The sequence below is a fragment of the Botrytis byssoidea genome, assembly GCF_014898295.1.
Source record: "Botrytis byssoidea strain MUCL 94 chromosome Unknown BBYS_019, whole genome shotgun sequence".
NCBI classification, from domain to species: Eukaryota; Fungi; Ascomycota; class Leotiomycetes; order Helotiales; family Sclerotiniaceae; genus Botrytis; species Botrytis byssoidea.
The window spans coordinates 52,782-66,045 of NW_024065860.1; the positions used below are offsets into that span (position 1 = coordinate 52,782).

Consider the following 13,264-nt stretch of genomic DNA (forward strand, 5'->3'; position numbering starts at 1 on the left):
TCGAATCATAAACAGTGTATCCTTTCTTACACAAAAATACCGCTCCTTGAGAGACATGGATCTTGCAGAAGACGAGCCATATACGGCCATGGACTGGAATGCCGCATCTGCTCCTGCTGAAAGAGAAATGCAGCATCAGTCAAATTCTGGTGGAATGACAGATGGTGTTATGGGTGAAGATATACTAGATGAGGATGTCTCTGAAAAACGATGTGGCCGTTCAGGCTGTCTCAATCGATTCAAAAAAGACGGTTTCAATTGCAAGGAATGCCAGTCGCAGATATATTGCAGTATGTATTTCCGTGATTAGCCAAACGCCGAGTCTGAACATCTTTAGGTGACATATGCGCAGAGAAACATTGGCCGGATCACAAATTTAATTGCGAGTGTCTTAATTATGTTCTGAGCATCGACATGGACCTCCAGAGATATCACAACAATTGGCCTGGTTGTATCATGTCCTGTCCAGCAAGAGCCACCTTTGAGGACTTTTACCAGGCACTCAGCCTCTCCTTGCCTTGTCTTCGACCTATATATCGCTTCGTCATCTTTGACAGGAGCCAGATGAACGGACCTATTAGCCGCTATCCACGACCTGAAAAGATTATCACAGGACTGAAACTAAACTTTAATCCAGGATCAATAATAGAAGACAGTCGACGGATATCCCTTATTGATATTTTTTGCAAACATCCATATGAGCAGGGCAAAAAGATTATTCATTACATATGTCGAGACCCCAGGATTCAGCAAGACTGGCAGTATATTGTTTTATCTATGGAAAGAGCACCGGTTTCTCCATTTCTGATTATGTGGAGGGGTGCTTCTAGGTGTATAGAGGATTATGGCAAAGGCCAAAATCTTGTGACCTTGAGACTTGCATATGAAGCTTCTGAACAGACAAAAGAACAGAGAGAATTGCTCTCTTGGTACGAATCAATCGAACACTCGAAGGCTAGCAGAGAAGGAATAAATCAAGCTCTGAGCATTATCCGAACTTCCACGCGCCCCTCTAATACCCATTATTCCCATAACGAAGCAGAAGACTTTCCGTAGTTGCGAATTATGATTCGATCCAGAACAAATGGAAGAGAGGTACTAATGTTTCATTTCAATTTGGCGTAGAGGGGGCGAAAGGAAGACCATGTAAATTAAGCCTGTGACGGTGATAAGTACAAGGTCTATGATGTATACATAGGATAGGCAAACTTCAGAGGAGTAAGAGTATTCTGTATGAGTCAAAATACACAGCTCAATAAAATCTTTCCATCCCATTATCGCGTCTTGCTATAATATCGCCTCGCAAGTGGGTTGCTGGTTTTGTGATTGTCCAATTGGTAATTCATCAGAGCTGTAGAGCGAGGTTGGCGAGGACGGTATATGTCCTAAGAGCAGGGTAAGATTTACTGCAGAACCACGTGGACTTCAAGTTCAAGTTCAATCCTTCACATGGGCACATAGAAATTCTCAGATCTGGTCATTGCTTTGCACTCGTAAGTCATTGTCCGTATGCTTTGAGAGGGTCTCGAGTATGGTATACGATGATGAGAAACGGAATTTTTTTGGATTGAATTTTTAACCTCTGATTTGCAAATGGGGACTCCTTTTTGAATGCCTGATCAACCTGAAATCTCGATGGTATCATTCTTAACATAGTCCTCCATTCTATATTTTTCCTGCTCTTCAATCATGTCAGAGACTTGTGTCCAAGAAGCCATGTTGACCTATTGTAAATCGCAGCGTTAGTATTATCTACCAAAGGAAGATCTTGGAGTGAAATAAACTTTGAATGGTAAGGGTTGTCTTGCATCCTCATCATCTACATCGGTTGGAGGAAGGGTAAGAGGAAAGATAAGGTTTCATATTTGCGAGATAAGTAAATATTGTTGACTGCTTACGTACCACTGCTTCGTACTCATTGTATACGATGGACACGTTAATGGTGGTTGAAGAACTCTTCTTTCGTTGTACTTCAACCATTTCTGAGGTAACCTCAAATAAACAGGTACGAATGACTGTTATATAAATTAGTACAGCAGTTGCTACAAGCCAATGAGAGCGCTATTTAACTTACATGAACGAACAGTTCTTGCATGTGGTGAGTAATCGTATCGCTGCAAAACTAAGTATTGCTGGATGTTGTCACTAACTTGAGACCGGGTCTCGACTGCCTCTGTGAGAACTTTAAAGAAGTTCTCCAAATCGTCGGATCCACTGGCGGGCAAAGAGATGAATCCCTCTAAAATGGTATCCGTGAGAGCGCCGTGGAAGTCTTTGGAGGATACGCGGATACTTTTGTTCTTGATCAAACTACTGGTTAACGATAGCCTAGTTGGTCAATAAGGACAGGTGTTTCACAACAATGAAAGCTACAAGAGGGGGTTTCCTCACCAAGGAGTATTCTTGATATTATAATCGGCTACTCGAGCGGAGTAGCCAACCCGCTTCGCAGCCGATGCTACGGATTCATCCTGAGGCACACTGTCACTGGCATAGGTGTTGTTCCACCATCTAAGACTGGCCCAGCTACGATAGGCCAACACGGCTTTCTTGTAGTCGGCCAAGGTCTCACGATCTTCCTCTGGGACACTCAGAAAAAAGTCAATGTATTGGACCGAAGCTCCAACTTCCCGGTTTTTTTTGGCTTTTCAAGAGTCTCGTCCGGGTCTACTTCCCCAGCAGATGACACACGACCAAGGTCCAATGGAGGAACTGCCAGAATGATAAGATTTTCTGTGGTTAGATTTGAAGACATGATGCCGGTAATGATGATTGGTAATTATGATGTTTGAATGGCCTCTGAAGTGAGAATTTAAGAGTGAGAGTATTGGACTATTGCTTGTCTGCAGAAATCAACCTTCAAGCTGGATATGCCGCCATTTATATTCTACATTCAATAAGAATCCGATGAACGGAAAATTAATAGCAACACTCCACGTAGATAGACACTAGACAAGAAGAGGCAGCTGTAGTTCATAGTTGAATAGTGCATGCCACGACAAGACAACATGAAACGCTTATTGAAGTCCCTCAACTAATGCTGTGCTGCATAAAGTTTTATCGAATAGATAGATACACCCTCTATAAGAAGTAACCTTTCTCAACCCACTTCATATAACATAATCTCTTCTACGGATCACTTTAATATGAGCAATCAAGAGGCCGAAAAAGCGGTCAAGCGACCGTTAAGTGACAACGACATCAGTTCTTCGCAAACCAGATTATCAGTGATCACAGTGGGCGCACGATCGATAATTTCATCCAATTAATATATCTACCAGAATAGAAGCCGGCATACACGCCAAGGTAAGAAATGGCGGCTTGCCTAAGGACAAATTGTTGGAGTCCAACTTCGAGCACATGTCGTATCGAGTAAAACTCTTTGATCATTCGGCTGAGAGCTCCCCTTGGTAAGTCTTCATTTTGGATTGGGGAGGAGTATCAAATAATGAATCTCCCCAGGTTCGTGAAAGATGACGGGTCGAGCCAATTGCCATAGTATCTCCCAGTCACCGACTTTTATGAAGATAAAGTGATCTCCAGAAGAGATGTACAAAGTTCTAACGAATTTCACATACACAGACAGCGTACTAGCAATATTGGAGAGGACTGCCAAAACTATTGCTGAGATTCCCACTATCACTAGGGAGTCAAACCCTGCCACTGAGAGGTTTTGGGTGTTGATAACCGATATGGGGGACCGCGATATTTTTCCGAATCAGTGCGTATGCAATCACCAGTCCTTTTCCTTTACCTCTTCAACGGCTTTTTAGCTCTTGAAGACCATTGATCTGTGTTTGACATGTGCTGCTCGAACTCAGGATTTTTAGATCGGCGTATGTACTACTTGTCCCCCTACTGCCACATGTACTTACATCTATCATTGAAACCTGAAAATTACGAGTCGAAATCTCAAAAAACAAAAAAAAGAATGCTTGCCAAGTTTCGTCGAAAACGGTTTCGATCAAACAACGGGCAGAGTGATGTTAGCAGCTTAGAATAGCCAGAGACCCAGACCAATCGACTAGAGAAAGGTTTGGCATCTTTTAAGATTCAAAATAGATTCCACTAGACCAAAAGAAAATGTGAATATCTATTGTGATGGCATTTCAGATTCCATGAACTCCTGTTTAAACCGGTTGCAGGACGAGATACTGACTCGCTGTAGTCGGATAGCATACCATACTTATTGGCTAGAAAGAGAGAAGATTATAGATGAAATGATATTATAAATATTGGATGTGCCAAGAAAGTTTATAAAAGTACAAAAGTCCCAGAAGTCTTTTTCTAAGAATTAAGGGTTTCAAAAGCAATGTATCACAAACGATTCTCTTTTATCAAAGCTCTGAAACAAAACAGATTTTGGAGAATTGGAATGGGTCTTTTTTTTTTTGGCAGGCGAAACCCAAAAACGAGGACTCGGATAGAACGAGTTCCGATTGGACAGAAACACGAACTGTCAAACAAGGTCTAGCCAGCACAAATGTAAGCGACGTTCCAATCTCAGCACGTGTTGATCAGAACGGCTCGGGTTCGTTTACTGGGCTTGCTGATAGGTTGTGATAAGAGAAAGAACGGATACTGTACTTGGAACCGCTTAGATGTGAGAAATGAAATTTGCTGGCGGAGCTGTCTAGCAAGCCCGACAAGGCGAAACATGAAAAGTCTTTATTTTGATTTATATCTAACGACGTGTAAAGGTTGAGATTTGGAGGAGGGAAATAGCTTTATATAGTAACTGATCATTAGTTCTTAAAAGCTATTAAGCATTGTTTTCGCTGAGATTTTTCTTCAAATCTGAATGAGAGAAAAGTCTACCACTCCAACAAAAAACAGATACGGAGTAGATGCCGCTGTTCCCATCGCGCTAGTCAGTACTGAGTAAAACTTGACGATCGGACCTATGCTGCTCCGAAATCACATCTCATTCCTCCACTTACAAACACGGGCTTGTTCCCTCAACAAAGCGACTGCAGCGTTGTCTACAATCCAATTAATATATAGAAATGCTGACAATTCCCACGTAAGTTTCTTCTCTCTTTTACCGTCTTTCTGCCAATTCGAGGTAAATTCATCTCTTTCACATATCTGATATCATTTTTGCCTACAAACGGAAACGGGAATCGTTTTCACGCCGTGTAAGATTTTCTTACATATCACTTTGCTGCACCCTTACGTCTTACTTTTTCCCTCGTATATCATATTTTCAGCCTTTCACTTGTTGAGTCAGTCTCCGGACACTCTTTATCGTCTGGACTTCTATTATCTCATAAACTGAGGGACAACCTTCATCGACATTTTATCCTTACATCATCGCCACCATGAATTCCCTTCTCATGCTTCTCCCTCGAAACAAACTCGATAGATTCGCGGATTGCACAGTCGACACATGTCCGATCTCTACATCCTACTATTTCTATCGTGTATCGATCGGCGCAAACGCCGCTTTCCTCGCTCTTTTTAGCATTTCATTCCTTGGATTTGTCTTTACATATGCGTTCACTCGTCGCGCAACCGCCTTCACATTCGCTATGTGTGCCGGTGTTATACTTGAAATAATCGGCTATGCGGGTCGTATAATGAGTTGGGAGAATCAATGGAAACAAGATGGATTTTTAATGCAGATTGTTTGCTTAACTATCGCACCGGCTTTTATGGCGGGAGGAATCTATTTGTGCTTGAGAAGAATCGTATACGCTTTCGGACCGGAAAATTCAAGGATTAGTCCTGAAGCTTATACCAGAATTGTATGTCATTGATACATTTTCACCATTCGTCTTCTCATATCAGCCTAATACTAATTATTCCATAGTTCATTCCATGTGATCTCATGTCACTCCTCCTGCAAGCTGCAGGTGGTGGTTTGGCATCCGCAGCCTCACACTCAGGCAAATCCCCAGATACTGGTGATAACATTATGGTAGCTGGTCTCGCGTTCCAGGTTTTCACGCTATTCATTTTCATGATCCTCTGCGTCGACTTTGCATTACGCACACGTTCCCGATACCGCTCCCTCGGTAACGCTGCGTTCGATCAGAACCCCGCTTTCATAACACTTCGCTCTTCTAAAGGCTTTAAAGGGTTTTTACTCGCTCTTGCCCTTGCTACGATTTGTATCTTCTGGAGATCTGTGTACAGAGTGGCGGAATTGGCAGAAGGATGGACTGGAAATCTGATCAAGAAACAAAATCTCTTTATCGGATTTGAAGGAGTCATGGTTATTGTGGCTTGTTTCGCGCTAAACTTGTTCAACCCTGCTGTTACCTTCAAGGAAGCAATGACTGGGTTGGGTGGCTTAGGTACGAAGAAGAAGATGAAGAAGTCAGGAGAAAAGACTAGCGATGGGGTCAGTGCCAGTAACAGCGATCTTGAGGCTGTTAAGGTAGCTCCTGTTTAGATTGTGTGTGCGACTTGGCTCAGCAACGATTTTGGAAATCGATTTACGAATGTCGTCCCTTAGCATTTAATCAGTGTTTGTAGTGTTCCTTTACATACCATACATATATTAGAAATATATTCATTTTTATTGAGTGCTTTTGGTCTCCTAATGCATTGGTAGTTCCTCATGACCGTGGTCAAGTCGACCGCTTGCCATGGGCTTGTTTTCCGAGGTGATGGAGAGGGACTGATATCCCCTTTTCTGTGAACTTTTACGCTATCTGATTCACTGGCTCCATTTGAAATGAATTCTTCACTAGGGTCGCTGTCCCTTGAAGGTTCGTGAATGTTCTGATTCGCATATTGGCTTCATCTTTGTTAATATTTTATTCACTGTGGTCAAACGAGCTACTTAATTATTATTTTCTTTGCGGGAATTATAAACTTTTCACTTCTACAGCAAAAAGCTACGACATGAAGTTGAAAACTGACTTATAAGGAACAAAGACAAGCTAAGCTACCTTGAAGCTTCATCGAATCTGTCTCTTGTTGCTGAGAGAAGGTTTCGTGAGAATCTTCTCCTCAGACAATGCATCATTTGATCAAAGCGCTTTGTTTTTGATCAGTCTTCCAGCAAATCCTTCTTTTCGGGCAATTTTTCGATTAAAGTACCTGCCGTGAAATGCTTTCGGCGTCCCCTGAAGATATAATTATGCTGGCGGTCTCAAAAAATACCATGAACTCGAAGGCCACCCCTTACAAAGCCATGGATGACAGCTCTCATGGATCTTGTTCCACCCCAATAGCCGCCCTTACGGAGACTCGCGGATCTGTTCAACGGGGTGTTTCCTGGCACAAACAGCCTACTTACATGGTTCTCTTCGCCATTCTCGGAATCGCCTTAGCATGCACTCATCATGGTTACTATTCGTATCTGGATGGCAAACAAGGGACAAACAATTTCCAGGAACAATTTTCGATAACACTTGGAAGTCTTCTTGCTTTCTCTGTGGTGTAATCTTTTCTTGCAGCAAATTGTGCTGCTTATCCACAATATCTTTGGATGTCCATACGAAAGAAAGCATTCACATTAAGTACATTGGATAAGTTGTTTGCATTGACGTCGGATCCGATGGGATTTATGAGCGCAGAGATATTCAGACATGCACCAGTTGTGGCCCTTCTCGCATTGGTCTATTGGTAAATGACTTGAAAATTCGTCCTAATATACAAGCTTGATGACTACCGGTATTAGGGGAATGAGTCTTGCGGCAATACTACCTCCTGGTACATTGATCATTGTTAATGGCCTTATAAATGAAACCTCTAATGTTTCCATGCCTGCCATCAATTGGTCTGCTGTCAACGCTTTTCAAGAAGATAACGTTTCTACTGTACCTGGCACTGTTGTTATAAACATTGGCACAAAAGCTGCCGAGAGCTCCAACATTGTTCCAATTGGAGGGCCAGCGCCTAATTCATCTTACTCTATCGACATTAGAGGTCCTTACGTTCAATGTATGGCACCTAACGACACCGGGCAAATTTACTTTGATCAATATATAGAGGATCTTGCTCAGAACAACATTTTTACTTCAACCAGCTGGACCACGCATTACCAAAATGCTTCTACCCTTTCCGACTCTCTTGTTCCTCCTTGGCCATCTATGATCTATCTATCTGCCTTTGATCCATGGATGTACCCCGGAAATGATAGCTTGGGATGGTTGGCGATCGGTGAATTGGATACTTCATCTCCCGATCAATTCAATAATTGGGATGTCAGTATCAGGCGAAATATATCAGTAGATCTCAGTAATACCAACAATAAATTCTTCTTGGTTCAACCTAAGCTATAGGTTTTGACGGCTAATGATAGTTTTGTGTGTGGGCTAGTCACGGCACCAGGAACGTACGATTCAATTTCATCGATGGCACGCAGCATATAAGCTATAGCATGCTTTATGATGTAGTAGATGTCAAAATGCTATGGACGAATGTTCCAGGCTACCCTGGAGCTTTGGGCAACACACGTCATCATGACATCGCTCCCTATATCTCTCTCTATCAATCGATGATTTCAATGCTAAGTGGGAACATAACAGCTCAAATCGGTACATCAAATATGAGGTCCTTAGCTCTGAACACTGTGCGATTCGGCCTACCAAGCCGTGTTATTTCCACTAGCTTAGCTGGTTGTGATGACTTCCTTAACGCATATTGGAATGATAATCCTCTGGTAGGAAATGCAGATTGCTTGCCAGCTGTGAGGGGGACCACAGGGTATTGCGCGTGGCGTAATGCATACACGGCTTTCAATATTAGCCGATCGATCAATATTTAAAATTCCACAGAATTCTTTACAAAACCTCCATCCGCTTGTCGTAATCATAGTCTGGCGAGAGGTATTGAAGATTTGGCCGCGAGTATTACCATCAGCTTATTCAGCGAGCCCAAACTTCTGTAAGTTCACCGCGACGTCAAGTACACACATCATCAAGTATCTCGGAGCTAACATTACTTTAGTAAGCAAAACGCGACCAACGTTCCAGTTACTTTCACGAGTTCTACCAACGTCTTCTCGTATTGCCCGAAATATCTTTACCCCTCATACGGCATCGCAATTTTCTTCACGTGTCTTAGTACAATCCTCGGTTTATACGCCTTCTACGCTAATGGTGTCGTTCACAGCACAGCACAGTCTGCCATAATTGCCACGACGAGGAACCCGGATCTCGATATTCTTGCTGATGAGAATTTGGCAGCAAACACATCATTGAGTAAGGATATTAGAAATGTAAAGTTAAGGTTGGGCGTGAGGAGGGGGGAAAGACCAGGGGAGGAGAGAGTCGCGTTGGTAGACCCGAAGAAGTGAGGGAGCTGGAAAAGGGATGGCTTTAAGACCTGGGATGGGCGACTTGCGTGCAATTTGTGATAGATGATATTTCTTTTTTATTATACCGATAGTCTCGGGCCACGAAAACAAACCTGCTTTTGAGTTTTGTTAAATGGAGATTATTCTCCGAAAGATAGACAAATTATCACCTGCAATGCAGCTTATTCATGCCTTACACTACGATTAAGAAGATTTTAAGGGGATGCACATTCCTCATTATAGAGCAAGAAAAGATGATTGTTTTCGCGATAGTTGTGTAGTATCCCTAAATTTGAGCGCGACACATCGTTTATCACTGGCGGTTGCTCCCAAATATGGAAGAACAGTAAGATCTGATACTTTATCGCCTTTCTTAATATATCTTGAAACAAGAGTCAATTCTTTAATTCTCAAGTCGATCTCCAAAATGACGGTTCTATCATATCGGTGCGAGAAATGTAGTCAGTACCACTTATAATCTTACAGAAAATAATGTACTCTATGAGAATGGCTTTCACGATTGATGTATCTAGGTATTTTAGCTCGGCTAGTTGTCATTTGCAAATAGATTCCTATGCAAATGGCAACGAGAAATTGTTACCGTTATCAACGGAGATCTTTATTGACATCTGCTCAAGTCCACTTCCAGCAATCTGTCGGACCAAATTCCGATTGATGAAGTATGATTTTGCATCTATAAAGCTGTCTCATGTCTGGTGATAATCACGAATTTTATTCACAGATCAAGGATCCCCTTATATTCGGTGGTATGTTTTACCTCACAATGAGTCTATGAACAAAGACCTGCTGGGAATTGGAATACTTTATATGCACCAAAAGAAAAACAACTCCGGGAGAAGATGAATCATGCAACACGTTTTGAACAGCTAAAGTCTTAAGAAGTTGTGTTGAGTTCTGAACTTAGGTAGTCCAGTGGAAGGCTATTTTCAAGGATATATAGAGTTTTCGAAATATGAATCTATTGAAATAATTATCCACATGATCAAGACGCATGAAATATCTCTTGCCGCCTTCTTCAAGTTAGTTTGCACACCACCATATAGGTGTTATTTCCATTCAGAAATACACCAGTAAGCTATGAAACAGAGTCTGGATACACAGCACGCATAGGGGAGGCACTGGGTGGGTCTTGCTTGAGGCAATGAAAAGTTTAACTATGCTAGAGAACATCGCTGTAATGGATTCGATGCGAAGGCATAGAAAGTTGGCATACGACAGTGGATTAAGTTTATTGTCAATTGTAAAGTTGTGCTGGGGACGATTATCAAGCTATCGACAATGGCAGCATAAAAGAGAAAGAGTGAAACATGGCAGCAACAATTTATAGAACTTATGGTAAAAAAAAAAGTCATATTTTTCATATTTTCAGGTCATCAAGCGAGCCTGCCTTGCAAATACTAATCGTGCAATACACAAGGTATTGAGCGCGACCTCAAATGTAAAGAACCAGTATTCTATAGATAAAGAGTATATAAAAGTCATAATTTTCGTTTTTACTCCATAACCCCATTCATCCAAAGAAGCGATATTGATGAATTGGAATGCAGAATCCATGTCTTTCAGCCAAGAATTGTGTTGCCAAATATTACTAACGACTGAAAGCCAATGCTAAGCTGGTAGTTTGCTGCGATAGGCTAGTTCAAGGAGGGAATGTGTTTGTATCCACCCATGTTGCTTAAGCTAGCTATATGTAACCGCTCTCCATTGCAATAGAGATGGTTCAGCGATAGGGAAATAAGAGAAAGCGAGGGGTCTCTCATTGCTTTGTGGCTTTCTGATTTCCAGTACCAAGAATATCGCCCTGCTCTTCGCTTCCATTCTTGGCCCGATCTATCCTCTCTTGAGTCGTTTTGAACAATCGTGGAACACCAGTCTTCTCGAAAGGCACATCTTCTGAAACCATCTTGGCAACAGCTTTACCAGAAAGCCAAATGACTGGCATACCATGACCATTGAATCCAGCAATTACAAACTGATTGGGTTTTCCAGGTACCTCGCCGACGTGGGGGTTTGAGTCGTAAGAATATCCCATAACTCCACTCCAGATATTGTTAACTTTAGCACCGGAGTCTTCCCATCCATTATAGGTTTCCTGCATATAATTCTCATAATAATCCTTTGCTGACTCGATGAGAACACTGTCATCAACGTTATTATACCATTGATCTTTATGAGGTCTAAATTTCGACCCGGCACCACCGACGATGATACTGCCGTCTGCTCTGGGTATAAGATACGAAAGAGTGTTGTCTTCTGTTCGGTTTATATAAGTGTTGTTGAGAAGTGGCGCTGTCTTGCCCTCAGGCACAGTTATACGGCAACAGATACCTTTGCAAGGAACTATGTTTTGATCGTATTCGGGAAGAAGCGCAGATATGTATGCATTGTTGGCATATATTATCTTGCTGGCATGTGTATTTCCTCTGCTTGTCTCAATGGCGAAGCCTCCACTGGGTACACTGGTTACACTAGTCACTGGTGTGTTGGTTTGCAAGTTAACTTTCCCGGTTGGCAAAATTATTTCGAGTAGCCCCAGAATAAACTTATAAGGCCACATACTCCCAGCTGTGTATGAAGCACAAGCCTTGGCACCTTTAACTCCACAGATCTAAAAGAAAGTTAGAGATGAATAATCCTGATGAACGAAAAACCTCACTTACGCCCTCAACTTCTTTCCCCGTATGGAAGATGACATCATCCATGTACTCAAAATCGTTCTCTACCATCTGGTCATATACTCCCTTGGCTTTCTTTGCCATCTCCTCATTACACCATACATCAACTGTGCGGCAGAGGCTGAAGTCACAATCTATCTTCTCTTTTTCGATGAGCTTCTTGATCTCCTTGACGTGAGCAATCTCAAACTCGGCGATCTCAGCTCCTGCACGTGGGCCACCTCGCTCAACATAAGTTGGGATATGACCATACAAATCTGGTCTCAAATGTCCTCCATTTCTACCAGTTGCACCCGAACATGCACCTCGTGCCTCTATAATAGTGATTGACTTCACCGAGTCACCGCTCTCTTTGACTAAATGGTATGCGGTGCTAACCCCGGCGTACCCTGCACCGACAATGACTACATCGCTGTGCGTTGGGAGATCTTCTGTAGAGCGGTGGTCATGTAACCTATGCTTTTCAGATTGCCAGAAACACTCTCCTGGGTTAGAAACTGGTAGACACTTGGATACTGTCGAGCCTGACTTCGATGGTGCGACCGAGATCGAGAGGTCATTCAAGGTCTTGGAAACAGTCTTCATGGCGTCGATGGTGTTCTTCGTTTCTCAGCTTTGAATTGGGGGTTCTGAAGGATCAACGGTATGCGTATATGGAATTTTAAGTAATTATTTTGATCGTTTGGCGGGATGGTTTATGTTTTATATTTTTGCCGTGTGTAATTCTGAAAATCGTTGTCCAGGTCCTATATAAAGTGAATTTTTGGGACACTTTCTAGTGATATGATAGTAATTGATTGGTAATTGACTGCTTGCAGTACCCATAAATGCAAGCCTATCCCCTAGACCGCGGATTACGGTCGGCTTCGCTAATCAAGGTATTATAATCTAAGAATTTTTTGAAATCTGTATTATATTTGTTTTGAAAATGAAATATAATGAGGCTTTCTTGATAATGAAACGTGACATCTCCTGATCTCTCCACGTTCTTATCAGATGTCTACGTCGCTCGGCCCCTGTCCCCCAACCTTATCAAGTTGGCCATTGGGCCCTTTACAATCTTATCATCGATATCCCATTATAACTAGGTACCTACTGATACCTATTTATCTCAGCAATTTCAGTTAGTCAAGGCAGTTCTCAACTTTCTCGAACGGGGCTGATTCGAAGCTCTCTGACGTGATGATGTTATTATGTGACACCTTTAATATCGAAATCAGACGTTTTAGGCATATGAAGTACGGCCAAGAATTCTGCGGCAATTGCAGACGGAATTGTAACGGTCAACCTTGTAAGCTTTCGTGGTAAAGTAGCG

General features: G+C 42.2%; 5 protein-coding genes across 5 annotated transcripts; 3 read left to right on the forward strand and 2 right to left on the reverse strand.

The window, feature by feature from the left end:
• Positions 1–55: 55 nt before the first annotated feature.
• Positions 56–1,056, forward strand: EAE97_008695 (uncharacterized protein; the record flags this gene model as incomplete). The annotated part of the gene is made up of 2 exons (XM_038879210.1): positions 56–290; positions 338–1,056. The coding sequence occupies 2 exons, from the start codon at positions 56–58 to the stop codon at positions 1,054–1,056; spliced, it is 954 nt and encodes a 317-aa protein (XP_038729721.1).
• Positions 1,057–1,619: 563 nt separating this feature from the next.
• EAE97_008696 (uncharacterized protein) lies at positions 1,620–2,755 on the reverse strand (the record flags this gene model as incomplete). Its single annotated transcript, XM_038879211.1, has 5 exons — positions 1,620–1,724; positions 1,903–2,015; positions 2,075–2,328; positions 2,392–2,581; positions 2,692–2,755. 5 exons carry the CDS (start codon positions 2,753–2,755, stop codon positions 1,620–1,622), a joined length of 726 nt encoding a protein of 241 aa, XP_038729722.1.
• A 2,566-nt stretch (positions 2,756–5,321) lies between these two features.
• On the forward strand, positions 5,322–6,397 carry EAE97_008697 (uncharacterized protein; the record flags this gene model as incomplete). Its single annotated transcript, XM_038879212.1, has 2 exons — positions 5,322–5,747; positions 5,813–6,397. 2 exons carry the CDS (start codon positions 5,322–5,324, stop codon positions 6,395–6,397), a joined length of 1,011 nt encoding a protein of 336 aa, XP_038729723.1.
• Positions 6,398–7,114: 717 nt separating this feature from the next.
• EAE97_008698 (uncharacterized protein) lies at positions 7,115–9,253 on the forward strand (the record flags this gene model as incomplete). Its single annotated transcript, XM_038879213.1, has 6 exons — positions 7,115–7,298; positions 7,410–7,578; positions 7,634–8,159; positions 8,258–8,675; positions 8,733–8,841; positions 8,905–9,253. 6 exons carry the CDS (start codon positions 7,115–7,117, stop codon positions 9,251–9,253), a joined length of 1,755 nt encoding a protein of 584 aa, XP_038729724.1.
• Positions 9,254–11,030: 1,777 nt separating this feature from the next.
• On the reverse strand, positions 11,031–12,534 carry EAE97_008699 (uncharacterized protein; the record flags this gene model as incomplete). Its single annotated transcript, XM_038879214.1, has 2 exons — positions 11,031–11,882; positions 11,935–12,534. The coding sequence occupies 2 exons, from the start codon at positions 12,532–12,534 to the stop codon at positions 11,031–11,033; spliced, it is 1,452 nt and encodes a 483-aa protein (XP_038729725.1).
• Positions 12,535–13,264: the final 730 nt, after the last annotated feature.